Source organism: Sinohyriopsis cumingii, chromosome 14, assembly GCF_028554795.1.
Source record: "Sinohyriopsis cumingii isolate HCF-2022 chromosome 14, ASM2855479v2, whole genome shotgun sequence".
NCBI lineage: Eukaryota > Metazoa > Mollusca > Bivalvia > Unionida > Unionidae > Sinohyriopsis > Sinohyriopsis cumingii.
Window position 1 is genome coordinate 102,023,339 of NC_142974.1, and position 27,314 is coordinate 102,050,652.

General features: G+C 39.4%; 1 protein-coding gene across 1 annotated transcript in view; it reads left to right on the forward strand.

The window, feature by feature from the left end:
• Positions 1 to 27,314, forward strand: part of LOC149784501 (hydroxymethylglutaryl-CoA lyase, mitochondrial-like) — a 50,693-nt gene that overhangs the window by 18,847 nt on the left and 4,532 nt on the right. Inside the window, exons 7-9 of the mRNA XM_089932579.1 lie at positions 4,133 to 4,196; positions 6,519 to 6,707; positions 24,443 to 24,568. Of these exons, the coding sequence (XP_089788705.1) occupies positions 4,133 to 4,196; positions 6,519 to 6,707; positions 24,443 to 24,568 (379 nt within the window). The remainder of the gene's footprint in view (positions 1 to 4,132; positions 4,197 to 6,518; positions 6,708 to 24,442; positions 24,569 to 27,314) is intronic.

Genomic DNA, 27,314 nt, shown 5'->3' on the forward strand with positions numbered 1-27,314 from the left:
TTTCAAGACTTGACCCATGCAATAGAGTGGGTATTTCAGGGCTTGGTTGGAGGGTTAGATTCACACTAGACAGGCAATATATTGGGCATTTCAGGGCTTGGTCAGAGGGTAAGATTTACAATAGCCAGGCAGTAGACTGGGTATTTCAGGGCTTGATCAGAGGGTAAGATTTACAATAGCCAGGCAATAGAGTGGGTATTTCAGGGCTTGGTCAGAGGGTAAGATTTACAATAGCCAGGCAGTAGAATGGGTATTTCAGGGCTTGATTAGCGTGTTAGATTCACACTAGACAGGTAATAGATTGGGCATTTCAGGGCTTGGTCAGAGGGTAAGATTCACAGTTGCCAGGCAGTAGAGTGGGCATTTCAGGGCTCGATCAGAGGGTAAGATTCACACTAGCCAGGCATTTCAGGGCATGGTCAGAGGGGAAGATTAACAATAGCCATGAAGTTGAGTGGTCTTTTCAGGGCTCGGGAATCAGAACACTAAGGCCTCTTCATGTTGTCTGATAGAAGCTGTTATGTGACAAAATTTGCTAATTTGATGAGTGGATCGAACGTTTGGAGACAATGCTTTGTGTGACTTGGTGTCATTGCATCCTTTTGGGATGGAAACATTGGGGTTAGGAAAGTGAGATAAGTTTGTGAGAAAAATTATGGGATAAATAACCACAATCAGACTATATTTGAAAGTGTTGAGGATTTGACCTATGCTTTGGATTAACAAGATTATTTTTAAAATTACAGTTGATCAACTTGACAAGAATTTGAAAGAATGTCCATTTCAGTTCAGTCTTTTATGTCAAAAACTGTAGAGAGTCCAAATATTTATATGTCTGGAATTTACTTCTTTTTAAAGACAAAAACATTGTCAACTTGATGTTCAAATGAGTCATTATTTTCAATTAGATATCAGTTGAACTTCCTAGCAAAGAATAATACTATTGCACATTTTGAAAAGAAGACACTGCTGTGTTTTGGTGTGTATGCCACACACTAATGTATAAAGAGCACCTTACTTGTGATGCAACACGTCGTGAAAATGTTTTGCCATATAACACATGCAATATCTTGCATTTCAAAACCTTTATGATTTTGGTCCATTTTTGTCCTGAAGTAACATCAACTGATTTGGATGCCATTTCTAACATGACATTTTATTGGTTTTCAGTAAAATAATGCTTGACTGTATATTTGTTCCTATGTTTTTAATACTTTTATGCTGGTGTAATGCTAGCTTATCTTCTGTCAGTATCTGAGTTTCTTACATGGTATTTTGTCATACAGTATTTGTTTAGATTGACGATCAAACACAAGATGCTATGTGAAAGTACAGGTCAGGCATTTATACTTTTGGACTGGCATGACATCTCTGAAATACATCAGTGTTCAAGCAAATTTACCCAGATGGTGCAGCATAATTATGATGAACGCATCAGTCTTTAGCCAGTGCAAATTACCTTGAAAACAACATGCCAAGTCAATAAAGCATTGATCTTTGTTTAGTCGCAAAGAAGTATGAAGCACTATGATTTAAGAAATAGAACAAGGAATCAAGTTTAATATCTGAAGAAAATCAGTAACCAAATCTTTAGTTTCACAGTTGTTACCATAGTGTGTTATTTTGCACAATGTGAAAGTATTCATGACAGAGAATTTGAACAAGTTATTGGCCTCTTGTGTGTATTCCTGGTTGAGTTACAGAACAAGAATTAAACAGTGAAATGAGTTTTTTAACATTAGCAATCAAAGAAATAGACAATGTAGGTTATTAAGCACTATTATTTATTTCTTTTAAAAGGTTAGTAACAGTGAAGTTACAATGTAAGTAATTAGTATTTCATAAACAGGGATAGTAAGAGTGTAATCTATGCAATTAATTCAGTATTTTACATAGAGTAAATGTAATGTATACATTTAATGCCATAATTAGAATGACCTGGTTGGTTTTTTTGGTTCTACCGAATAAACAAGAAAAGTAGGTTTTAAAAGTACATGTTATACATACCAAAATATGGTACTTTTCTTCATTACCATCAGTCCATAAACAACAAAATAGCCATGCCATATGTTACAGCTTTGAATAAGATCCAATATAGAAAAGAGAAAACACCTAAAATCTATCACCTGTTGACTGGTAATGACACCTACTGTACATTGATTATGATCACCTAATATGGAAATGCTACTGTGATCTATGTATAGCAGTTCGTTGTAAGGATGTCATTGCATTATGGAAATGATACTCTGGCCTATTTCTAGCAGTGCCTTGTAAGGATGTCATTGCATTATGGAAATGACAGTGACCTATTTCTAGCAGTGCCTTGTAAGGATGTCATTGCATTTTGGAAATGACAGTGACCTGTTTCTAGCAGTACCTTGTAATGGTGTCATTACATTATGGAAATGATACTGTGATCAGTGTATAACAGTGCCTTGTAATGGTGTCATTGCATTATGGAAATGATACTGTGACCTATTTCTAGCAGTGCCTTGTAATGGTGTCATTGCAACATGGAAATGATATTGTCACCTGTTTATAGCAGAGCCTTGTAATGGTGTCATTGCAGCATGGAAATGATATTGTCTGTTTATAGCAGAGCCTTGTAATGGTGTCATTGGAACATGGAAATGATACTGTGACCAATCTATAGCAGTGCCTTGTAATGGTGTTATTGCAATATGAAAAACAATAAAGACCTTCAGGTTTTGAGTATAAAGTCTTATCTCCAGCAAAAGCTTATCTTTAGTTTTTGCTATGGCAATATTTGGGATGGTTTAATAAACATTGATTTTGTTTTCTAAAAACCATAATTATGGAAACTGAATATTCCAGACGTTAACTCCTGTATTCAGTTTAGTGTTTGAAGACAGTTTTGTCTTTATATTGGTACATAATTTACTGAAAATACCATTTAATTAAATCTCGTTTATCGAACTTCACCGAAATAGCTCCTACAATCCCCTGATTATACCGTATATTTATGATTATACAAATTGCATATTCAGTATGTTTTCTTGGTCTTTTTGTGTAACTGTCCTGTTTCATCAGTGTTCTTTTAAATGCCTGGAAAACATTCATGTTGAGTATATCAATTTAGGAACTTTATAATGATGTACCACCAGTGGAAAAGAAATGGACTTTTTGAGGAAATGCGTTTTTTTTTTGTTGTAGAAATAAAGTTTTGACAATACATTTTAAGGATTTATATTTTATACCTTTTTATTATATTTTACATGGTTATTACTTTTTATATGCTTATTATACTTTATTTACTTCTTATACAATTTTAAAGACTTTACATTGTGTATTTTTATTTCTGGAATGGTTTATGGTTCCAGAGGTTTGTATAATTCTTCATTTTTACATTTTTTATAAGTCTATTTTATATAGGCACCATGTAGCCATTATTGTGCTATGATCATTGATATATACACACATCGATTACTATAATGCTGTGTCAATTTGGAATTGCAACTGATTGCATGGGCATACTTGTTTATAAAAACTGTAAGATGTACATGTATGGTTCACTTAAAGTACTATACCTAGTTTATTGGTAATTAAAAGTAAAACATAACATGTACAGGCTTTCAAATAGAAAATTTGCATTCATTCACTGTTTCAGCCCCAGAACTTCTGGGGGTCAGCATATCTTGGAAACATAGCAGGAAAATTCAGGTGGTTAGCTAATTAGTTTTCCTCGTTTACCATTATGTGATATTACTATAAATTGGTGATAATAGGAGTGAACACATATTTTATTCCTGACAATGGAGCATATTCTTGTCAAGTGTGTTAACTTGCACCATGTTTGAGAGAAATGTTTTCATGTGAATTCTGTTAAGGAACTTCATGTCGATGCACCACTAATAAAGACCTTTTGAGGTAGCATTCCATATCAGGCAGTCATACGCAGTCAGCATTAGGTGTGAGATGGCCAATGAACATGATATAATTAATCTGATTGGATGTCTGTTGATGCAAGGCCAATATTGCTGGATACAGTGCATGTCCTGAGCGACCCATCATAGTTTAAGGGCAGAAGATAATTTAGTTAGTTAAGTAAATCTTGAAGCCACTTTCTCTCAATATTTTGCATAGTTTGGGAAATATTTGTCCTTCACTTCAGGTATGTGTCATGTGTCTTGGGATGTCCATATGAAGGTGATGTTTCTGCAGAGAAAGTGGCTGAGGTAACTCTTTTTTTTCTTAGATCATCCAGCATTTTGGTCATCTGTATGTGTGTGTATGATTGTGTATATGTTTTTGAGGTGGTGTCTGTTGACAGTTTTGGTAATTCACTTACCATCTGGAATATATAATGTACTCCCTTTTCTCAATGTCCCAGGGGCTGCCCCCTTTGTGGAGTCATGGGGTTAGGAATTATAATTTGGAAAATGGTTTAGTTTTTTATTTCATCACATATATTTCCATAAATCCTAGTCTGATTCTCATCATATTAAGGATATAATATATTCAAATACTCCAGTTGTCTCAGTATCTCTCGTGCCTCGTAATTCTGCTTCATGTTAGTACCATGGGGTCAAGAATTATTTTGGGAACACAATTTTATTTATGGTGAATGTTTTCCTTTATCACTGATGTTTATGTAGCCCCCCTTATGTGATTCACTTTTTATTTTGTATATATCATTACATTCTCCCTTCTACCAGTGTTCTCCCCTCTACCAGTACCACTCCTGATTCAGGGTGGGCAAGTGGGGTCAGGAATTGTAAAGTGGAAACAATTTATTTTATGTTTTTTTGGGGTTTTTTTGTTTTGTTTTTTCTAGTTCCATAACCATGATCACTTTTATATTTGGAATATAACATCAGCACATACAGACCTCATGGATTTTGCTGCTCCTACTCCTGTGTCAAGACCCTGTGGTTAGTAGAGCATCAGTCACTTTATGGGTATTATTTAAGTAGATGGTATAATGCCACATCAGTACGGTACTGACAGTATGGTGCAACTGTTCTGAAAAAATTATTAGGTCCATATACATTTTAGTAAAAAAAACATCTTACCTCAGTATCACTCAATATATCTTTGATTCCCTTTTATCCCCACATTTCAGTCTTGCTGCAAGATTGGGAATGTAGAACAGGCCCATTGTCCCCCCCCCCCCACATGTCATTAGAGGAAAATGATTTGGGCAGCCTGGTTGCTTTGGGTTGCATTTCACATCATTTGAAGAGATGATCCAAGTATCTGAGCAAATGAGAGGCCAGTTGTTACCACTCCTGTGACAACACACTTGTTTGGCCATAGTTACAGATGGATGGGTGGTCAGAAAGGTTCAGTCTAATCAATCAACTAGCTACACCAAGCTTTAGGCTAATTGTTAAAGACATTCAGTTAAAGAAAGATTCAGCTTTGCTAATCTTAATACACTTTAAGAAGCATACTGTTATGCATGGAACCTTATGAGGGATGTGGATTCTGTGGGTTCTGCTAATGGTCAGTCAAGTAAGGTTTCTTCTTTGCTCAAGTATATCACTTTGTGTAGCCCAGGCATGAGAGTTGCAACAAACTACCCCTAGCAAACAAATTAGTGTAAATAAACCATTCATACACTTAGTGAGATTCCTATTTTATAACTATGCATACACTTAATAGGATTCCCATTTTATAACCATTCATACACTTAGCAAAATTCCCATTATGTAACTATTCATACACTTAGTGAGATTCCCATTTTATAACCATTCATACACTTAGTGAGATTCCTATTTTATAACCATTCATACACTTAGTGAGATTCCCATTTTATAACCATTCATACATTCAGTGGGCATGGATAAACAGATTTATATAAGGATTTAATATTCAACCCAGAAACCATTCCCGACACAGGGACTTAATTCCTGAGTTATAACTTGGAAACTATTGAGATCCCCAGCCTATAACTGTATAATATACTTTCTAGCAGTGGAAAGGAAAATTATACATACAACTGGAATTTATCTCAGGGTCTATTCATACTTAGTCATTGGGTTATAATGTGGAATCTACCAAGATTCCCAGCCTGTAGTGATTTATACATTTACTGGACATCAAAAGACAGATTTACACATGCAACTTTCATTGGCCTTAGGGTCAGTCTTCAACCACTAAGGGTCTATGCCTCTGAGTCAAACTTGGAAACTTGATAGCCACACCATATATGCATGCATGTCAATCCTTATAGGACATGAAAAGACAAATCCATGCACTCAGCTCAAAATAAGGAATGCAGGGAAACATATTTTAGCAATACAGAATTTCAGTCTTTGCTGTTTGATGACACTCTTGATTCTGCTGAAAAATAAAATGGAAAAAATCCTGTACAGTTGTATAAAACAAAATGCATGCTATATTATACAAAATTGAGTAATAAAGTCAAGTACATAATGATAGTAAAACTATGGAAAAGGAATTTTAAAAGAGTTGTACATCTATATGCAGTTTAATTACATACATAAAGATAATTTTTACAGAAGTGTATTACCACAAATAGTCTTCTCACATAGGTTGCCAAGGCAATGTATGACATGGGATGCTATGAGATTTCCCTGGGTGATACAATTGGTGTAGGCACACCTGGAGCCATGCGTCACTTAATCAACACCGTCAGCAAGCAAGTCCCTTTGGAGAAACTGGCTGTGCATTGTCATGACACGTATGGCCAAGCCTTAGCCAATATATTTGCAGCTTTGCAAGTAAGTAATTATTATGGCATATGTTTAATATCATATTTCTCCTTCGAATACATTCCCAGATCACATTAACGTTACGAATATAAGCCCTAATGTCTCCATTATCCAGTCCTCCCAGTGACCAAAATTCATCTTTTCTCTCGATATTAGGCAGTGGGCAATAACTCTTGCCCATTACATCCACTTGCTATTGACAGGTGGTGCTAGTTTTAAGCTTTTGCTGTGAACTGACAACATTGTTCACATCACCTCCTAATATCACTGGGATAGCATTACATTGCTGAAATAGCCCCAGTAATAGACATCACTGTAAACTGCCACACTGCAGACATCATAGCAATATGACTAAAAAATTGTTAAAGCTACATTAAAAATCCAAATCACACACACACTATTGTAATAACATCAAGGGCACATGAATTTGACATGGACTTTCTTGTTCTAATCACTAGGACAGCATCACGATGCTAAAATATTATCAATGGCACATGATATTGACATGGACTTTCTTGTAATCACTAGGACAGCATCGCGGTGCTAAAATAGTGTCAATGGCCCATGCTATTGGCATGCATTGTCTTGATGTAATCACTAGGACTTCTAGTGAGAACAAAAGCTTAATGACGGCAATCACAATGGTAGGCAAAATTATTACAGTGGAAGTAAACTTGTATTCCTTTTGTCATGGATAAAAATGATAACTGACTTTTAATTGGATCATTACCTTTTGTCCAGAATGAAAATGATGAGTGACTTTTAATTCAATCGTTACCTTTTGTCATGGATGAAAGTGATAATTGACTTTTAATTGGATCATTATCAAGTTGTACTCTAGACATATAAATATGTACCACATTCTCCAGGTAGATTACTTCACTAAGGTCCAATACTTTAGAAAATTTAGTAGTTTTATCTTTGCATTTTATAAATTAATTTATGGTCAGTAAAAGTTCAATCAAGTATACATTTTTACTCTGAAAACAAAAACCTGCCATTATGTTTTATGTTTTCACTGGCTAATATGTATTGTGCTGCTGCCATGGTAATCACTGTCTAATTTGTATTGTGATACCTCCATGGTAATCAGTGGGTCATTTGTATTTAACTTCTTGCATGGTAATGTGTGATGTGTGATTTAGATATTTAATGTTTCTTTAACAATTTTCCAGTCATATAGCTACGATGTGTGCAGTGTGGTAGTTTAAAATGATACTGGGGCATCATGCTGCAGACATGTAGCATAATGTCCCACCCAGTCATATTATCCTGACACCAGCAGCAGAGGGGGCGAATCCGACATTTTGTCCAATCGTTATTTTGCTTAATTATTACTTTCTGCACTCAACGATCTAGTGTCGTCAGCGCCTGGTAAAAAAAAAACGACGACGTCGTTGGGGGATCGTCCAAACGTCATTTGGTTTAATTAACACCTTCTGCGCGTCGATCCCCAGCGTCGTCAGCGTCCGGTAAGCACGTCGACGACCGCGTCGATGTCATTGCCCCCTCTGCTGCTAAGTGGTTATTTACAATGAAAGTCTTTATGATCTTACAAACAGAGTGATCACTAACTCCTCCTCTTGCAGATCAATTAGGTTATTTGACTGATCGGTAATTTTAAAATTAATTCTCGTTAAAAACCGATCATGGCATCGCATATAGACCGGATTAATCGGACTCTCAACGATTAAAAATCCCGGAGGGGCTGTTGGTGAAAACGAATAAAGGATATATCCCTGTTGAGCCTGATTTGATTGCTTGGTATCTACCTGGTAACTTCCTTCGATAGCATCACACACTAGATTAATCGCTATCACCGATGCAATATTTACGTTGTATGGAGCAATATGCCTACCACCATCTCCGTTATCGTGTCTGAGGATAGTTGATGGGGGGGTGTCCGCGGGTGGATTCTCAGGCCATCCTAGTATGGTTCTTATTGAACTGTTATAAATATCAACCATATACCCCGGTGTGCTTATTTCAATCGTCGACGATAACGTCGGTTCATGAACCGTAATAGCGATTTTTGATTCCTTTCCTGTGATCGATTTTATCCTGCGTTGAAATTCTTTATTGATTTGCTCTATTTGGTATGACCCAGTTGGTATTGTAACCTCCTCCCAGTCTGGGGTCCCATCGGGTTTATTTGTCCGTGCAAAAACCAGCGAGTTATTAGGTTGTTGTCCGTTAAATGCGTCCGCTCGGATATTAGGCCAACTGTGATATACTCGCAATTTTGCCAGTGCTATTTCCTTTACTGGAACCGGTGATGGAAAGTTTACACTGAATTCGGGTTTCGTTGATGTTATCGATATCATACTTGTTTGTACCGGAGTGGTGTTCTCCGCGATCCGCTGAAGTAATTGAGACCCTTCGGGGTTCAGCGACATTATTATTATTCGTTGTCTTTAGTGTCTAATTTCAACAACCAGGTGGTTCCGGCTTCCAGTTGAAAATCCTCGATTTTTGACATCGCGGAGCTATACAACTGGACCATCGTGGAGAATTCAACATCGGATACGAACAAATTATCAATCGATAACGAGATCAACCCGGATAATTTCGAGTATGCGTCGGATACTATTTGATGTTTTACTGTATACTCGTTGAGTTTTTTCTGAAAACACGATGATATCTTCCTAGTGATTGCGTTGGCAACTCCAGCAACTGTTGTCATTGCGGAGACAGCGATTGGAACAGCGATCGGGGTTATCGTGGTCACCGTGGATAAAATAACACCGGCGCCGGCTATTATACCCGACACCGAGTACACGACCGCGTCGATGGCGGTTATTTTACGACGGTATTTTTTTATTTTTACACGGTATTGTTCGGAAAGCGTTTTCAAGTTCGCGGAAAATTCTTTTGCGGTATCGAATCGATATTGATGTGACGTCGGTGATACCTCTGATTCAACTTCCTTGGTGGTCATTTTTATTTTAAAAGAGCTAGTGTTTTTAATTACTTAGATTCGCTGCAAATTCCACATACCATGTAATGTTTGCCCGGGCTAGATTTCTATCAACGGCATAAATTGTAAACTGTTCAGTTGCGTTCTTGTCTATAATTGTTGATATTGTATTGTTAAACCCGGATGAACTCGACGATAATATATTAAACTGCATCATTGAAACCAGTGTCAATCGATAAATACCCTTAACAGTTGCGGTAATATTTACTGTATTCTGTGTAGGAGTCCAATCGAATGATCCATGCCGAATTGTGTATACTGTGTTGATGATGTTCTCATGAGGGATTTTTATTTTTTCGAATTGCTCTGCTACTCTCGGTAGTCCGTCTTTAATCGCTTCAACATCAGTTTTAATCGTTCCTATTTCCTGTATATGCGTGTCCACATCTTTTTTGTTCGCTGCAACCCTAGTAATGAGTGTATTTATTTCCTGTATATGCGTGTCTATACTTTTTTTGTTCGCTATAACATTAATTTTGAGTACTTCTATTTCCCCTTCATGCACGTCTATACTTTTTTTGCTCGCTATAGCATTAGTGTTAATTGTTTCTATTCTCTGTCTATGCGCGTCTACATTATTTATGATCGTTACAACATTAGTTTTGATTGTTTCTATTTCCCGTGTATTCTCGGTCATACTTTTTTTGTTCGCCGCAACATCAAGTTTGATTGTTTCTATTTCATATGTATGCACGTCTATACCTTTTTTGTTCGCTGCAACATCAGTTTTGATTAATCCTATTCCCCGCCAATACGCGTCTACATTTTTTTTGTTCGCTTCGACATCAGTTTTGATTGTTCCTATTTCCTGTGTATGCGCGTCCACACCCTTTTTGTTCGCTTCAATATCAGTTTTGATTGTTCCTATTTCCTGTGTATGCGTGTCCATATTATTTATGATCGTTGTAACATCAGTTTTGATTGTTTCTATTTTCCGTCCATGCGAGTCTACATTATTTATGATCGTTGCAACATTAGCGCCGATTATTTCTATTTCCCGTTCATGCGCGTCTACACTCCTTTTGTTTGTTGCAACATCAGTTTTGATTGTTTTTATTTCCTGTCCATACGCAGTGATATCATTTATAGTTATTGTAATCTCATCCGGCTTGGTATTTTTTTTACCAAAGAATTTATCAAAGTTGTCATCGATCCTGTTAACATTTTTTCGCAACGGGGGTAAATTGGCCGACATCTCCATAAGATCCGAAATAGCATTTTTTATTTTTACAAGATTTGGTTCGTCTGCCGTCGGGGGTCCCCGAAAAAATCTTTCGACAATGTCTCGCATTTCGCCGATGTGCGTTATTATCGACCTGAACTGTTCTCCCTGCAAGTTAAATTCACCACGTAAACCCTTTAACGAATCCGACATGGTTACATAATTGTTGCCAAGTGTACTTATTTTTCCATTTATCGTCAAGATGGATTCACCCGGTTTGAGTCGTCCGTCGCTGGTATACAGCGCGATAGTGTCCTCGGCGGCATCACGCTGTCGTATTAAAACATCATTCAGTGACACATTACCGGATTTCAATTTACCCTGGCGGTCTTGAAATACAACTATTTCGCCCGGGTCAACACTTGTTAGATTCAACATATCAGCGATTTCATCCTCAATTAGTTTTTTTATGTCGGCGGCGGTCGTTTCCGTGGATTCTTTCAGCGCCGAAACCGGTCGCCCCCAGATATCAATCATTATTATTGTAAATGTTATTCTCTAAAATCCGTTGAGCTTCTACGACCCCACTAGTGTATTCGTTTACAACCACATGAGGTGGTTTCCGCGATGATGAAATCGCCGCAAGTACGTTCAATACCTCGCGGCCACATATCGGTGGGTCACTTAATCGCTGTGTTGGCAGCGTGGAATAAAAAACCCGGGCTGAACACGCCCGGGCTGAACACGCCCGGATATACCGCATGAACTCTTTCGGCGGGGCTAACCCGTATGAATCAAAATAGACGATCGCACGCGGATCAATCGCGTACGCAACCCAATGAGTTCCCGCTCCGGAGGATCCATCGAGGTTAATTATGCCGGTTTCAATATTCCTTGGTGCCGCCGGTAATTGATCCCTCATAAAAACACCTCTGAAGTTTTTTATCGCTAGCGCGTTTGCGGCGTCTATTAAATCAAAATTAGACATTGGAGTCATTGACTCAGGAGTCATTGACTCCCGAGTCAATAAACGGTTCCCGGTAGTCTTAGACCCTTTCCCGAGTACCATGAATACGGGGTTCCCGGTAGTCTTAGACCCTTTCCGGCCACGGGTCGTTTTTTTTTGTAGCCTTTCCCGGTTGCCTTCTTTAATGCCATTCCCGCCGCGGTACCAACGGCTCCTAACGCCGCCGCCTTAGCCACTGCTGGGGCCGCCGCGGCAATCAATGCCGGAATCGCAGCTAACAGCGGAAATATCCCACCGGTCTTTTCCATGTTTTTAATTGCTGCGGCTGAAAAATCTATTTGAACACCTTTTTTATTCTTAATCGCGTCATTGAAATGTTTTATTTGACGCGCCGTCAACGATATCTTATGATTACCACCCGCCATCTGTGACGGCTTCAGCGTTATTGTGGTCCCGCATTGTTTAGCCGACTTTGATCGTAATTTCTTGACTTGACCATCAGTCAACTCTACACTGACGACACTATACGACATTTTATTGTAAACGCGTTTGTGTTTTCAATTACATGTTTTCCACTGGCGCATCAACGATTCTCATTCGTCCACCAACACCTTCTAGCAGCATTGATTTATCGCTGAGAATGACGGCAACCGCTCTATAATTAACACCACCCGGGGCTATACGAGCTCGGAAGTGTATATCAACGACGGATTGTCTCGTTAAATCAAGATGTTCCAGCGAAAAATAATAAATCGGATACAGGTTTTTAAAATCAAGTTGTGATATTTGCAAACCAGTGTCGACGTTTTGATCACGACCCATATATGACAGCAATCGATGATACACACGTGCGATATGGTTGTCGCCGTAATTAAGCTGTATATCCTCGGATGGTTCCTGTTGTCCGTTTATTCTCAGCGAAACATCCCTGACTCCTAATTGATCAAATATCATATGGCTGCGTTCTTGACTGCCCAATCGTTCCCTATTCTGTAGCGCTATGAATATATGACGCGGGGCTGAAACACCCTGTTTTGACGCCAAGTGCCATGTAAACGTATCGGCGACGTTATCCTCTTTAGCATCAGTTGTTACCGCTAGCCAACTCAACAGCGATTTCCCTCCCTGTTCCATAAATGCTAACAATCGTGCTTCCGTGGTAACTGATGGAGTCAGCACCGGCATCCACAATGCCATTTTAGTTAAAACGACTTTACCGGCAGCGACGCCAGCAGCACGCCATATTGCATTGTTATCATCGCCCCTTCGCGTCAGCGCGATTGTATGCTTAGCCCCATAGACAACTTTTCTGACATTTCTGCAGAATCCAAATATGTGATGGAGTGGAATCGCGCATGAAAACTGTCGGCGTGGTCCTTGCAACATTCCTACTCGTGCTGCGAATCCTAGATTGTAATCATTGTTGGTGCTTTTTATAATATTGAAATTAGCGCCTGGTCTTGCTCTGCGGTCTGGATTGGCTGCTTCAGCCTGTGGGTCAACTGCGGTATCTCTTTCCGCCAGCACGTTAACGTACTGAAGATGGTCAGCGTTATTGGTGGTATCCTTCGAAAACATCATAGATGGGCCCGCCGATCTTGTATAATCATCCGAGTATCTCGCCAACCCAATTATCGTTGTTGCAACATCAACCTCGCGTTCTATTGATTCAATTTCTCGCCCGTCAATAAGATATCTGGCGCTCTCAAATAACGCCATGATACCGTTGTTGACGAAGCCAACTCGAACACGATGGTCATCTGCGTATGGTGCATTATCGGCGGCATTTGTCACGAGTTCTCCCTCGATTTCGATAAACGCTTCACACGGCAAAAAATATTTACTGGTATCTTGGACTTGAAGTTCAATTCGCGATCGTAGGTCAGGTTGCGCTGCATAATAAGAATAATATTGATAATCACGGACAGAATCATCCCTGCGTACTGGGGCGTCCATATCAAACGCGGGATCAGCGGTACGCGCAAACATTCTATTATTTATCATGTTGATGTTTTCAATTGCGATTTTTTCGTCGTAAATTCTTTGAATTTAAACCACTCCCCGCTATCGCGTTCATGAGCGCGTTGGTTGCCGCATCGGCGGATGGCGAAGTCGTCGCCAACGACTCTAATTTTTCTTCCACGGCGTTATTTATTACTTTACTGACATTTGCAGGCATCACTGTCGTTGATGGCATTACCGGTGGTTTCTGTTTTCTTTTTGAGAATCTCTTGGATTTTACCAACGACATTAGTTTGTCTCGTGCGGCAGAAAACGCCCTTCCGGCAACATCTCCAATGGCACTAATACCCTTATCACGAATAACATCAATAGCCTTCATTCCTAATTGTTTGGCTAACGGCGCTACTTTTGGAGCCATTCTTGTAAATAACCCCGCAATGGTGCTACCGAGACCATCTCCATAGTACGCGCGGTAAACAGGCAATCGCGAGTTTACCACGTAGACGAGTACTGGTTTATCATGGTTGTAGTGTATGATCATCCTTATTAAAAACACCAGTTTTCCAATTAATCATCCACGAGTTCGTCTATGAGCGTTCGATATGCATTAATGTCCATAATACCGCCTGCAAATAACCGCTTGCAAATATCAGCGGCCTCATTGATTATTTCCGTAGAGTTATTTCCGGCTCGTTTTCCTCCAATTAATACCTCTAGCCGTGATATATCACTGAGAACACTATTAGGGCAGGTAACGCCGTAGGATTCTTTACCAACAGAGTATCCTTTTCCTTTTTTTGGTGTTCTACTCTTAACTTTCTCGAGGAATTTATCGTAATCGGGATCACCACGATGTGGTAATGCTTCTCTATGTTTACTTGCTAAATACACTATTCTTGCCCAGTTCTCCGTCGAGGTTATTTTTTTCTTGTAACCTTCATTGATATACTCATCTCGAATGTTCTTAGTTGATGTTGTAGCAACAAAATTAACTAATTCTTCATCGTCGTCGATGTCTCTAATTTGATCTATTGCGGACTTTTTAAGAACATTACGGGGTATATTTCCCTCTTTCTTTTTTTCTTTCGATGTTTCTTCGGGTGTTTCTTCGGGTATTTCTTCTTCTGGTTCTTTCGCAGTAGCACCTAATTCTTCCTCGTCGGCCATTGTAACATAAGGTTCTTGTGGTTCGGTTATAGCGAGTGGTGGTGGCATCCGTGTTGTAGCAGCCGCTATTTTTGCAGGGAGTGTTTCTAAGGACCTTTTTGTTTGTTTTGTCTCTGCCGCTATCTTTTCAAGCGCACCAAGAACGGGTACAGTTGCCGCTGTAACATCCTTAGTCGCTTTAGTTACCGGGGCAAAGAGTTGTTCGCTTCCAACAGTAAAATCGGTTTGCATTTGTTGTCGCGTTTGAAGTTTCTCTCTCACTCTGTCTCGTAACGGTATAAACTTTTTAAGCGCTGCTAGCCGCTCTCTGGCTAGCCGAGTAGTAAGTGATTCACCTACCATTATTGTAAATTGATCCGCAATTTTCTAATTTTCCGCCGAGTGTACCATCGGGGGTTCCACGGAGTTTTCGTCTATAATCCTTCTAATGTTTTTGATCTTACTAGAAATCTCCCGGCGTCGTTCATAAACACGTCCGAGTTTTTTTCGTATTATTTCAACGGCAGTGAATAGTCCAATGAATGCATTTGCGTCATTGTGGTACAGGTTCTCATTAATCGTATGTTGTAATCGTTTTATAAAAAAGTACTCGCGGGCCAGGGTAAAACGCCCCCGTTTCGACTGTTCGTTAATAATCTCATAATCGGATAATATTTTTTCACTGTCGAGACCATCAGATAATTCAATTCCTTGATTTTTTAATTTTGAAATCTCAGTTAATATATTATTGATGTCTTCGATATTCATTATTCTTATAAAACATCTTATTTCTAATATCAAAAATTTTAATAAAATTTAAGTTAAAATTTATTAAAATTATTGGGGTCATTTTTGACCCCGTTTTTTGTATGGACAGTACAATGCCGTAAATCTCCACTCGAGTGTTGTGGCAGATTACAGGCATACATGGACAGTACAATACCGTAAATCTCCACTCGAGTGTTGTGGCAGATTACAGGCATACACATATACTTAATTAAGGACATTCACATCTTGGAACCCTAAACATACATCTCCGGGAGGGAGGCCTAGGGTGACAAACGTCATCGTAGACCTCCCAGAAGATATGTTTAGGGACATCACTACATGGATAAATATATTTACAATGAAATGATTGATGGATGATGGGACGGCACAAGACAGCACAAACATAAAACGACGGGGCGGAACTCTACGGCCAATTCAACCAATCAAAAGCAACCCAATTAAATTAACCCGGTTGCATGATTGTAAACAAAAGACAACCACACGCCCGGGTTAAGAGCGTGGGTTAGTTTTGATTAGTTGAATTGGCTTTCGAAAGCCCCAGGCTTATAACGAGTCATCTTATATATAAAGTGACTAATACAGTGGCGTCAGTCACAAGGTGTGTGTTAATTTGAATCCCCTTGAATCGTTAAACCCTTAAATACTTATTAATGGTGTTTCACGGCATTTAAATGAAACCAAATACTCAAATAAAACATTAAAAAAAAGAATACAGCTGTTAGATAATAGCGTGTATTTTATTAGTTTTCATCGTAAAATGATTAATTAATCGCAACATTAATTGGACTTCAAGGGACATAACTCTTGTCATGAGACGCTATCACAAAACGAGTTATCTCCCTTTGATGTTATATATGAAAATCGAATTCTGTGACCCGTCTTTTTTGAGATCGCTGTTTTAGTTATATTCTCCGCAACATCTAGAACTGATTTACTACAAATATCGAAGTATTTACCAGCCGCATTCATAGAGCGAAATATTTTTTCCTCGTGCGTTATTGTATCAAATGACTTTACGGGTTTTGCCTTTCTCGTCCCTCCTGTTTTTCCAAATTTGGAATTTTGACTCGGTGTAACAGCTCTTAGATTACACAGTCTGTTATTTTGAGGACATCCATCAATGTGATCAATAACGAGACCGTCGTTGATCAGTCCGTTAAACGCTTCATACACCATCCTGTGAATAAGACAGATTTTTTTCCCAGCATTAAATCGCAAGTATCCGTGATTATTTACGGTACCAACCGGCTTCTTCAGTCTGCGGTTTCTAACAATACCGTCGCGAGATGCCTCGTAATTAACAAACACAGGGTGAGATCTGAACTCTTGGTCCATTTGTATAATAATACTACTTGTCTAATTTATTATTTGGTTTAATTATAAACCTTGCAATGTAGTCCTGAGGAGTTTTGATGACGAAGTCTGCGGTGGGGTCAATGACGGCGTTTTTAATTCGCTTGTCATAATAGCGTTTTAGTTCCCTGTATCGCTTTCCGCCACAATTGATACACAACTGCGATTTTCCTCTTACACCGACGTGGCAAACCAAGCACGGTAGGGGGCCAAGAGAGCCATTACGAACGCTTTGTAAATGATATCCGCAGAATTCACCTCTACATGATTTATTGCACGGGGTTGTCGACCCAATCATCAACCATTTGCATTTATTCATTATACTATATTCTTTCATTTAAATACTTGTTTTAATTATATGGATGAGTTCGAGAGATTAGCAGTAATTAAGCCCCGGAAAAATATTAAGTTCAATCTCGATAGAGTCCTCAAGGACACACCAAAAGCGTTAATAAACGATAGAACCCTGTTGAATAAAATACGCGATTGTATCGATGAATTCAAACGTGATGGTGCATCTCATAGTTGGTCAACATTTCGAATTGATGGCGTTGTTGATGCTACCATGAACGACAACCGCGCAGCAATGATAATATCACAACTTGACGGTAAAAAGTATTTCTTCAGAGTAAAATTCATTGTCCGGGTGGAATCAGGTGATTGGATCATACGTGATAAATTTGAACCAGTTCTCAGCGACAAGAAAACAGTCACTGTCAGCCGCGACTCCAAGCCGGGGTTGTTAACCGGAATTGACAGACCATACTATGAACGAGCGTATCCTGAAACATCAGTTGTTTATGGAATATACCCGTTAAATAAGAAACCTGATATCGGAAAACTGAAACCGATGAAACAGTCAAAGGGGATAAATTGTGTAGCAGAACGAATAATAGAACATTTTACAAATGCATGTCGAGGAATCAAATTGACTGATTTACGACGTAGCAAAATCAACCAGTGGGAACTAACCGTAAAAGAGCGTGGAGCGACCATCAGCGACATAGCGAGATTAGAAACGTCGTTGAGATTTCCAATAACCGTTACAACGATAACCGGTGAAGTATTATACGAATCAAAGTACAAATCAAATGGGGCCCCAATCAAAATTATTGATCATAACGAACACGCATGGACGCCCGCGATCACAATATTTCCACGGGATAGAACAGTAAAGTATATCCCGGGGGAATTTTTAGGAGAGGACGGTTTTCTCGCGGAGAGGAAACTATTTGATGCTATTGCTTGCTTGTGTAAAAATGACCCTGTATCAGTGTGGTTACTTCGCAGCGCTGAAAACGACATGGATACCTTTGATCAGTTTGTAAGACCAAACGGCGAATTATATCGCACTGAAGCATTTCACAACAGGATGAAAAAAACCGCCATGGAATTTGAAGAGCATGATGAACAACTGCTAACAAATTGTTTTACGATTCCATCGGTTGTAGCTCATGTTGCAGCAAGGAAAAATGCGTGGAGACCAACGCGCAAGGAATTTCTACCGGATGTACAATCCAGTTGTTTGGAATACTATCACGGTGGACTATGGAACACTGAATACAACCGCGACGCTATGATTTCGGTTGATATGGTTGCCTGTTATCCAGCGAGTTTTCTCGGGTATGGATCCGCCGTTGAGTATTTCAAACGATTTGGACACCCCAGACATGAAATGACTCGTGTTGCTATTAATGGACCACTGCCTGATTTTGATTTAACCGGATTCGCTCGCATAGTATCATTTGAGTTCGCGGCAGGACTTCATCGCTGTTGTTATATTTGGATCGGTAGACACATGGCTGAAAAGAAGTGGTTGCCAATAGCGCTGCTACGGTATATGATTGATTGTAGCATGCTAGTTTCGTTGATTGTCAGTGACGCGATTATATCATACCGGGCGCAGACTGAAGTCTGGTTACCAGAACCGGAGCGTCTAGATAGCATAATTGACGAGTCCAGAAAAAACATTGATGCCGACGAGGAATATATCATCGAATGGTCCAGGAGGATATTTAACCAACGAAACCGCGAGGCAAAAGATCTCGGTAGAAGAATAATTGGTAAGTTCACACAAGGTGGAAGAAACTGCGACTACAAACGATATTGCTCACGGCTGATTATAGATGACGCAGAATATGATTTCGTAATCAAGGACGCAGTGGCAAAAAATAGATACGTGAACTGCAAAACAGCTTTCTTGTCCAATGGAACGAGGTTGGGTACAGTTGTTACCTACAGCGATGGAGACAGCCCAGCATACCCGCATTTGAGGGCGTCTATGCTGGGTTATGCCGCTATCAATTTATTCTCGATGATAAATAGATTCCCCGATACCGCGGTTAGAGTAGCAGTTGATTCGTTTTATATTGACGTAGCGTATAAGGGAAACGTAGCCGAGTTTACTAGTCCGGACGAGAGTTGGGGTACATGGAGAATTAAAAATGAAATACGACGCGATTATTCCCCGTCAGCAGATGTCACCGTTGAGAACAACTACTTACGCGGTGATAAATTGTCAGAATGGTCTAATGCACCATCGTGTTCTGATCCAATTTGTAGACACAAGACGGTTTATTTAAGCGGCTGTGGCGGGTCAGGAAAGACGACTCGGGCAATTGAATTATTTCGAACGCGGGCAAGTATAATCGTGCTTACACCGACCCATAGACTAGCGCGAGAGATAAAACAACGAAATGTTGACGCCGTTACTTATCACAGCTTTTTTCGATACAGCGGCGGTGAGTGGACCCCTGATCGAATGGGTGAAAAATTTATTCCCGATATTATCATCTGGGATGAGATATGTACTGTTTCGTTAGATACTTTACAAATGTTTCTTGAGTGGTTGCTGCGCGCGAATACAGCGGTAATCATGTGTGGCGACCATGGCCAACCACCACCATTTGTCGGCGAGGGTCCACATGATTGGTTAAGGGGTTTTGTGGACTATTATGAAGAAACCGATACTGATTACCGAGCACTTGATGAACAACTGCGCGAGGTTAAAAAACTAATCAGATTACAGCCGGATAGAGTTCAGTGTGAAATAATCCGCGAGGTAATTCCGGAAACGCCGTTGAATGAATTCTGGGAAACATGGAGACCAAACGATTTAATTGTAGCGAGTAGAAAGATAGTCAGAGACACACTTCAGCGGAAGTTGTTTACGTTGCATAAGGAAAAGTTTCCAACGCGTCCAGTACCGTTATGTTATAGACCCGCGGACACACGGCGGCAGAACATTGAAGTTGAAATTCCAGCCCCGACAGCGTCGGGGACAAAAAAACAAATTCTCGTGCTGAATGATATCGTGCTCGTTGATATCGGTGTCGTCGAGGACGCGCTACGTGCTGATAAATCCCCGTGGACGCTAGGATACGCAACAACAATACATTCCTCGCAGGGACTAACCATCACGGACACAATTGTTTGGATGGTTGATAATCGCATCGAATGGTCGAATCTAGTCTATCTTGCAGTGTCCCGAGTACGAAGGATAAATCAGCTTCGAAGAATTGTTATTGACGAAGCCAGTGACGGAGTCACCAACGACAACGACATTATCGATGCAAGCGTCATTGATAGAAAACTCTCGGGTTACCGCCAACAGGATAAAAAAAAACAGCGGCGTTTTGATATTGATGCCGAATTAATAATTGCGTTACGACAACAACAGAATAATCACTGCGCGAGTTGTAATTGTGTAATGCGCTGGCGTTATTCGGATAAAGACGCTCGCCAATTTACCGTGGACAGAATCGATAACAGTCTCGGTCATGTTAAAAACAATGTGAGGTTGACATGTCTTGAGTGCAATAGACGCAACGGCGCTAGTTAAGACCACGCGGGGGTAATTGAGTATCGTCAGGTATCACTTGTAGTTGCTCGCGTGTAAATCCGCGCTGAGGAGCAGTTGAATCCAGTCTGTAGATCGGTGGTCTACCAGTTGATCGTGTTATCGTTGATATGTTATGTGTGGTAACACTCCAAATAGGATCAGTAGCTCTTTTTTTACCGCCTTCAAGCTCTCCTGGTTCATATAGATATCTAACAGTGACATCGCCAAGAATCGGCTTGGAAACGCTATTTATTTTTGATTTTCCGGGTATATACTCGTATTTAATCGCGTCGCTGGGCTTCATGTTGATTGCTCGGGTAATCTCGTTATTTAACGCTGCAATTACGCCTGGCAACCTTTTAACCCATTCACGAGATCGTTTTTCTTGGATGAATTCCTTCGCGTATTGATATCCAAATAACCGTTCAGCGAGAGTCCGATTGAATCGTTCAACAATTGCCTGATCACGATGTAGCGCAGTATGACCTCGTCGTACCGCGACGCTATGATGTTTCAGCGTTGATAAAACAGCGCCGCGAAATTCACTACCGGGATCAACTTGTAATAGATTTGGCCAGCGCAGAGGGCCTCTTCGATAAATTCTTTCAAACGCAGCGGCTACTTCAGTTGCCGACTTTGTTTTTAACGGTTCCGCTTGTTTGTATCGACTCGCAACATCAACTACGGTTAGCGCGTATTTATAACCGTTGTCATGCGGCAAAAATAGTATATCAGCCTGATGAACTTCATTAGGTACGCTGACATCAAAGCGCGAAAAGTTGATTTGTTTAGGTGGCGGTAGATAGATTTGCCATATAGCCTGTTTGGATAACCAATTAGCCGCAGTGGTCTTTGTTACCTTTGCAGCGCTTGCAAGCTTACCAATTGCGGCCTTCCCCTTCCAGTATCCTCTCGGAGAATAATAGATGGATTCCATGTTGTTATTATAAACGCTATCGTTTTCAATTACCAGCGCCAGAAGCTCCGCTTCCAATCATTAATTTACCTTTCATAGCCGATTTTACCAACCATGAGGCCAATTTTTCTTTGACGGATTTATCAGGAATAGCATTTAATGCGTGAATTAATTTTACATCCGCGATATGACGCTGTTGCAGATCGCTACTTTTGTAAGCAACATCATGAGCATGACACGCCTTATCGATAGCGTTTATTGGATACTCACCGGGTTTGGGCTGATTTTGATCATCGAGTCTAATATCTAATCGTGTTCCGGGGCCACAGTAGTTATATCCTGGGAGGTGTTTTTCTCCTGGATACTTTGCCCACGGTGTTCCGGGGAGTTTTGCCAATTTGGCTGCGATGTCACCTCCTCGCTTTTTTTTAAAACATCTCCGGGTCTAATAGAAATAAATCTAAATTTCTTTGTACCGCATTGTACACACTTGCCAGTAAGGGCCGATCTGTTATTTCTTGTTGTAGCGGTTGTCATATCATTTGTGCCAGTACGTACTCTACACTTCACACAATATAGATCCATAATTTATGTATAGAGATATGAATATAATTGATTTTTCGGCGACTAAAACAAGAGAACCAGTTAAGCATGTTGCAGCGTTACCAAACTCGATCCGGATGATTATCATCGGACCATCTGGATCCGGCAAGACGCAATTGTTACTCAATTTAATAATGAGATGGATGAAGTGGGATAAGTTGTATTTGGTTGCTCCTAGCGTAGATGATCAACGATGCTACGAGGTGTTGAAAGATTTCAACGAGAATGCATCAGCGATCGCTAAAAAAAATGTTATTGAGTTTATTACGGATATCAATGATGCACCGGGTATTGATGATATTGATGGCGACGTTAACAATCTAGTCGTGTACGATGATGTTATGTTAGACAATCAAAAAAACCCAGCTAGGATATTTTCCAGAGGCAGGCATAAAAACACTGACGTGATATATGTCACTCAACGATACACTCAGATTCCAAAAGTAATTAGAGACAACTGTAATATTCTTGCTGTGTTCAACGGTGTTGATACACACACGCTACGAAATATTTGGCAGACATGGTGCGGCGGTGACATGGACTTTAATGTTTTTCGAAACTTTTTTAGTCATGCTCAGTCGACCCCACATGGATTTGTAACGATAAATTTACATGATCCTCGGACACGATATCGTATCGGACTTGACCAAATATTCGGTTAGTTGTAAATAATTTTCATTGTAAATAACCACTTAGCAGCAGAGGGGGCAATGACATCGACGCGGTCGTCGACGTGCTTACCGGACGCTGACGACGCTGGGGATCGACGCGCAGAAGGTGTTAATTAAACCAAATGACGTTTGGACGATCCCCCAACGACGTCGTCGTTTTTTTTTTTACCAGGCGCTGACTACACCGGATCCGCTGAGTGCAGAAAGTAATAATTAAGCAAAATAACGATTGGACAAAATGTCGGATTCGCCCCCTCTGCTGCTACACCAGGCTGACCAATGCTAACCTCTTAATGTTGAATGCCAAGCGAGGTAGCTGTTATTACCATTTTTAGAGGTCTTTGTTATGACTTGGTCAGGGTTTGAACCCACGAACTACCACATCCGAGGTGGATGCTCTAACCACTAGGCCACTGAAGTGGCCCCCCTCCATGGTAAAAATCACAGGATAATTTGTTTCATGGTGATCACTGACTGCCATGGAAAGCAGTCTATAACTGTTGTTTACACATAATTAAATTTGTTAATAATTTCCAGTTTATTCAAAGTGTCACAAATAATTGCTGAAAATTAATTTATTGTTCAAGGCATATCTAAGGACAATCGACAGTGAAAAGTAATTTTTTAAAATTTATATCAAAACTTTGTTACACTGACTGATTAGAAGAAGAAAAAATTCACATTTGAGAAGGTGACTGATGTCTCAGATGTATGTTCAATAATGTTGCATGCATTCATTGCGAATGAAGATTTTTCCTCATATGTTTTTTGTCATGCTTGGGTTATTATAGATTCATTAAGGAAATTGTTCTCTTTTGGAAATTGGAAGATAAGGATTTTGGTTAATTGTAAATTAAAAATAGAAACTATTTTCCACCATTACTGCTGTTCTATTGAAATGTTTTACCCAGGGAAGGCATTTTTTAAAAACTACATGCCAGGGTACTCTGATTATTTTCATAGATCATATCAAAATGATATAAACTTCTAAATTGCATCAGGGGAATATTACATGTTGAAAGTTCCTTCCCAGGTCCCAAATATGTTTTCACTGGATTATCCCTTTCTTAGACTATATTTGCTATAATTTAGTAGTGTTTTTAGTCATAGATTCATCACAATTTCTCTACATTCTTCCTTGTGTGTATAAATTGCTTAAGAGCTCTCTGTAGCAAATATCCTTGCTTATGAGACCAACACTTTCTTATGGATTCTCAATTTTCCAAATTTATTCAACAGTTTTGGCCCTAGACTTACATTTTAATAATTTTACAGAGAGCTCTTCCCATGCAATATACAAATTTAGCATCATATTTTTGAAAAATAATTTTAATGTATGTTGTTGTTGTTTCCCCAGCTTGGTGTAACTGTTGTTGACAGCTCCACAGCAGGACTGGGTGGCTGTCCCTATGCCAAGGGTGCCAGTGGTAATGTTTCCACTGAGGATGTGGTGTACATGCTGCATGGACTAGCAATAAAAACGGTAAGGCCTTAGTTCTTTAATACAGCCATCAACTTGTTTTGTAATACAGACCAACTTAAATATGTGATCTTTTCCACAACAGTTACATCTCAAATCTAGCCATGTGTTGGTATTTCCACAGGTATTTTTGTATGCTCACTGTAAGATGGAGTGTATTATGTTATGATGTCTGTTCATCTGTCCATCCATCTATCCACCCTTCCATCTGTTACCAGTTTCATTGACCCACAATAATGCAAGTTGGTGATCATCGACATTACCAAACTTTGTAGTCAGAGGTCAAGGTCACCTTGACCAAAAGAAGAAAAATCGTTGTTTGCACAATAATGTGACCGTCTTCGATTTCCAGACTTTGTGGATAGCTTGTTCTGGAAGTAAGGAAGAATCCTCTTTAGAGTAAAAAGATCAAAGGTCAAGGTCACCAACTAAAAGGAAAAAAATGTTTTCTTTTCAATAGTTCAAATTCTCCACAGTTACAAAACTTTTTGGATGGCTTGCGCTTGGGGAGAAACTTAAAGGTTATGGAGTCTAAAAGTCAGAGGTCACAGACATGGTAAGTCTAAAATATATAACGGTTTTGACACATAGTTTTACTTCATGACTGCATACCGTGATCAAAAGCTTCTAGCTCTTTCAGACCCTTTGGTCAGTTATATCCAGAGTCAATCATACCCTCTTAGTGCCTGCCAAAGGGGAGTGTTAAGCATGGATTGGCACATGCGCCTTTCATGGTGATCTTGGTTGCTGCATATTTTATATCACCTTCATGGCTCCCTCCAAATAACAGATCTTTTCCTTTTAAATGGACAGCTTGTTGAGAGGGGATGTAATGTACTTAACACATTAACCCCTGGATGTTTTTGTCGTTTCCGCCTGAATTTCGAGTAGGAAACACATTTTGAAAGCTATTTCTGAATACATCCGAAAACACTAAGTCCCAGATGATCTTTCAATAACATACTGCCTAGTTGTGTTAGAAACATCGATTTTCATTGGCTATTTGGTTTGTGCATGAGCAGATAGGTAAAAGTTGGATTTTTATTTTTATTATTATTGAATTTTTTGCTAAACGGAGCCATTATTTTTGTATCGAGACCACTCTTTATTCCAAATGCCCATCTTATCCTACTTTTTGCAAAGATTCATCTGTCTGTTTGCAGTTCATACCAGTTTGCCTTAGATCTGAAACCAAAAAGTCTTAAATCCGAACACAAAATCGGATTACGACCACAGGCAAATTTCTGGTAGAAAAAAAATCGGGTCCAAAATATGAGGTTTTTCCATATGTATTTTGTAGTGCAACTAGAACTTTCTATAATACCTCCCACTTTAGTGTATCATGATTGACCATGACGTTACAGAGCTCGGCAGTAGGCTACTACCTCCTGCCATGTTAATTTGTTGCCAGGTGTTAATGTGTTAAACTGTATTATATATCCCACTGTAGTATGGACAGGAGATGCAATGTACTTAAAGTGTAATATATTACCCACTGTACTGTTGACAGGGGATGTATTGTACTTAAAGTGTAATATATTACCCACTGTACTGTTGACAGGGGATGTAATGTACTTAAGTCTACTATATTACCCACTGTACTGTTGAAGGGGGATGTAATGTACTTAAAGTGTGTTATATTACCCGCTGTACTGTTGACAGGGGATGTAATGTACTTAAGTCTACTATATTACCCACTGTACTGTTGACAGGGGATGTAATTTACTTAAAGTGTAATATATTACCTACTGTACTGTTGACAGGGGATGTAATGTACTTAAAGTGTGTTATATTACCTACTGTACTGTTGACAGGGGATGTAAAGTACTTAAAGTGTAATATATTACCCACTGTACTGTTGACAGGGGATGTAATGTACTTAAGTCTACTATATTACCCACTGTACTGTTGAATGGGGATGTAGTGTACTTAAAGTGTAATACATTACCCACTGTACTGTTGACAGGGGATGTAATGTACTTAAAGTGTAATATATTACCCACTTTACTGTTGACAGGGGATGTAATGTACTTAAAGTGTAATATATTACCCACTGTACTGTTGACAGGGGATGTAATGTACTTAAGTCTACTATATTACCCACTGTACTGTTGACAGGGGATGTAATGTACTTAAAGTGTGTTATATTACCCACTGTACTGTTGACAGGGGATGTAATGTACTTAAGTCTACTATGTTACCCACTGTACTGTTGACAGGGTATGTAATGTACTTAAAGTGTAATATATTACCTACTGTACTGTTGACAGGGGATGTAATGTACTTAAAGTGTGTTATATTACCCACCGTACTGTTGTGAAGGGATGTAATGTACTTGTAGTGTAATATATTACTCACTGTACAGTTGAAAGGGGATGTAATGTACTTAAAGTGTGTTATGTTACCTACTGTACTGTTGACAGGGGATGTAATTTACTTAAAGTGTAATATATTACCTACTGTACTGTTGACAGGGTATGTAATGTACTTAAAGTGTGTTATATTACCTACTGTACTGTTGACAGGGGATGTAATGTACTTAAAGTGTAATATATTACCTACTGTACTGTTGACAGGGGATGTAATGTACTTAAGTCTACTATATTACCCACTGTACAGTTGAATGGGGATGTAGTGTACTTAAAGTGTAATACATTACCCACTGTACTGTTGACAGGGGATGTAATGTACTTAAAGTATAATATATTACCCACTGTACTGTTGTCAGGGGATGTAGTGTACTTAAAGT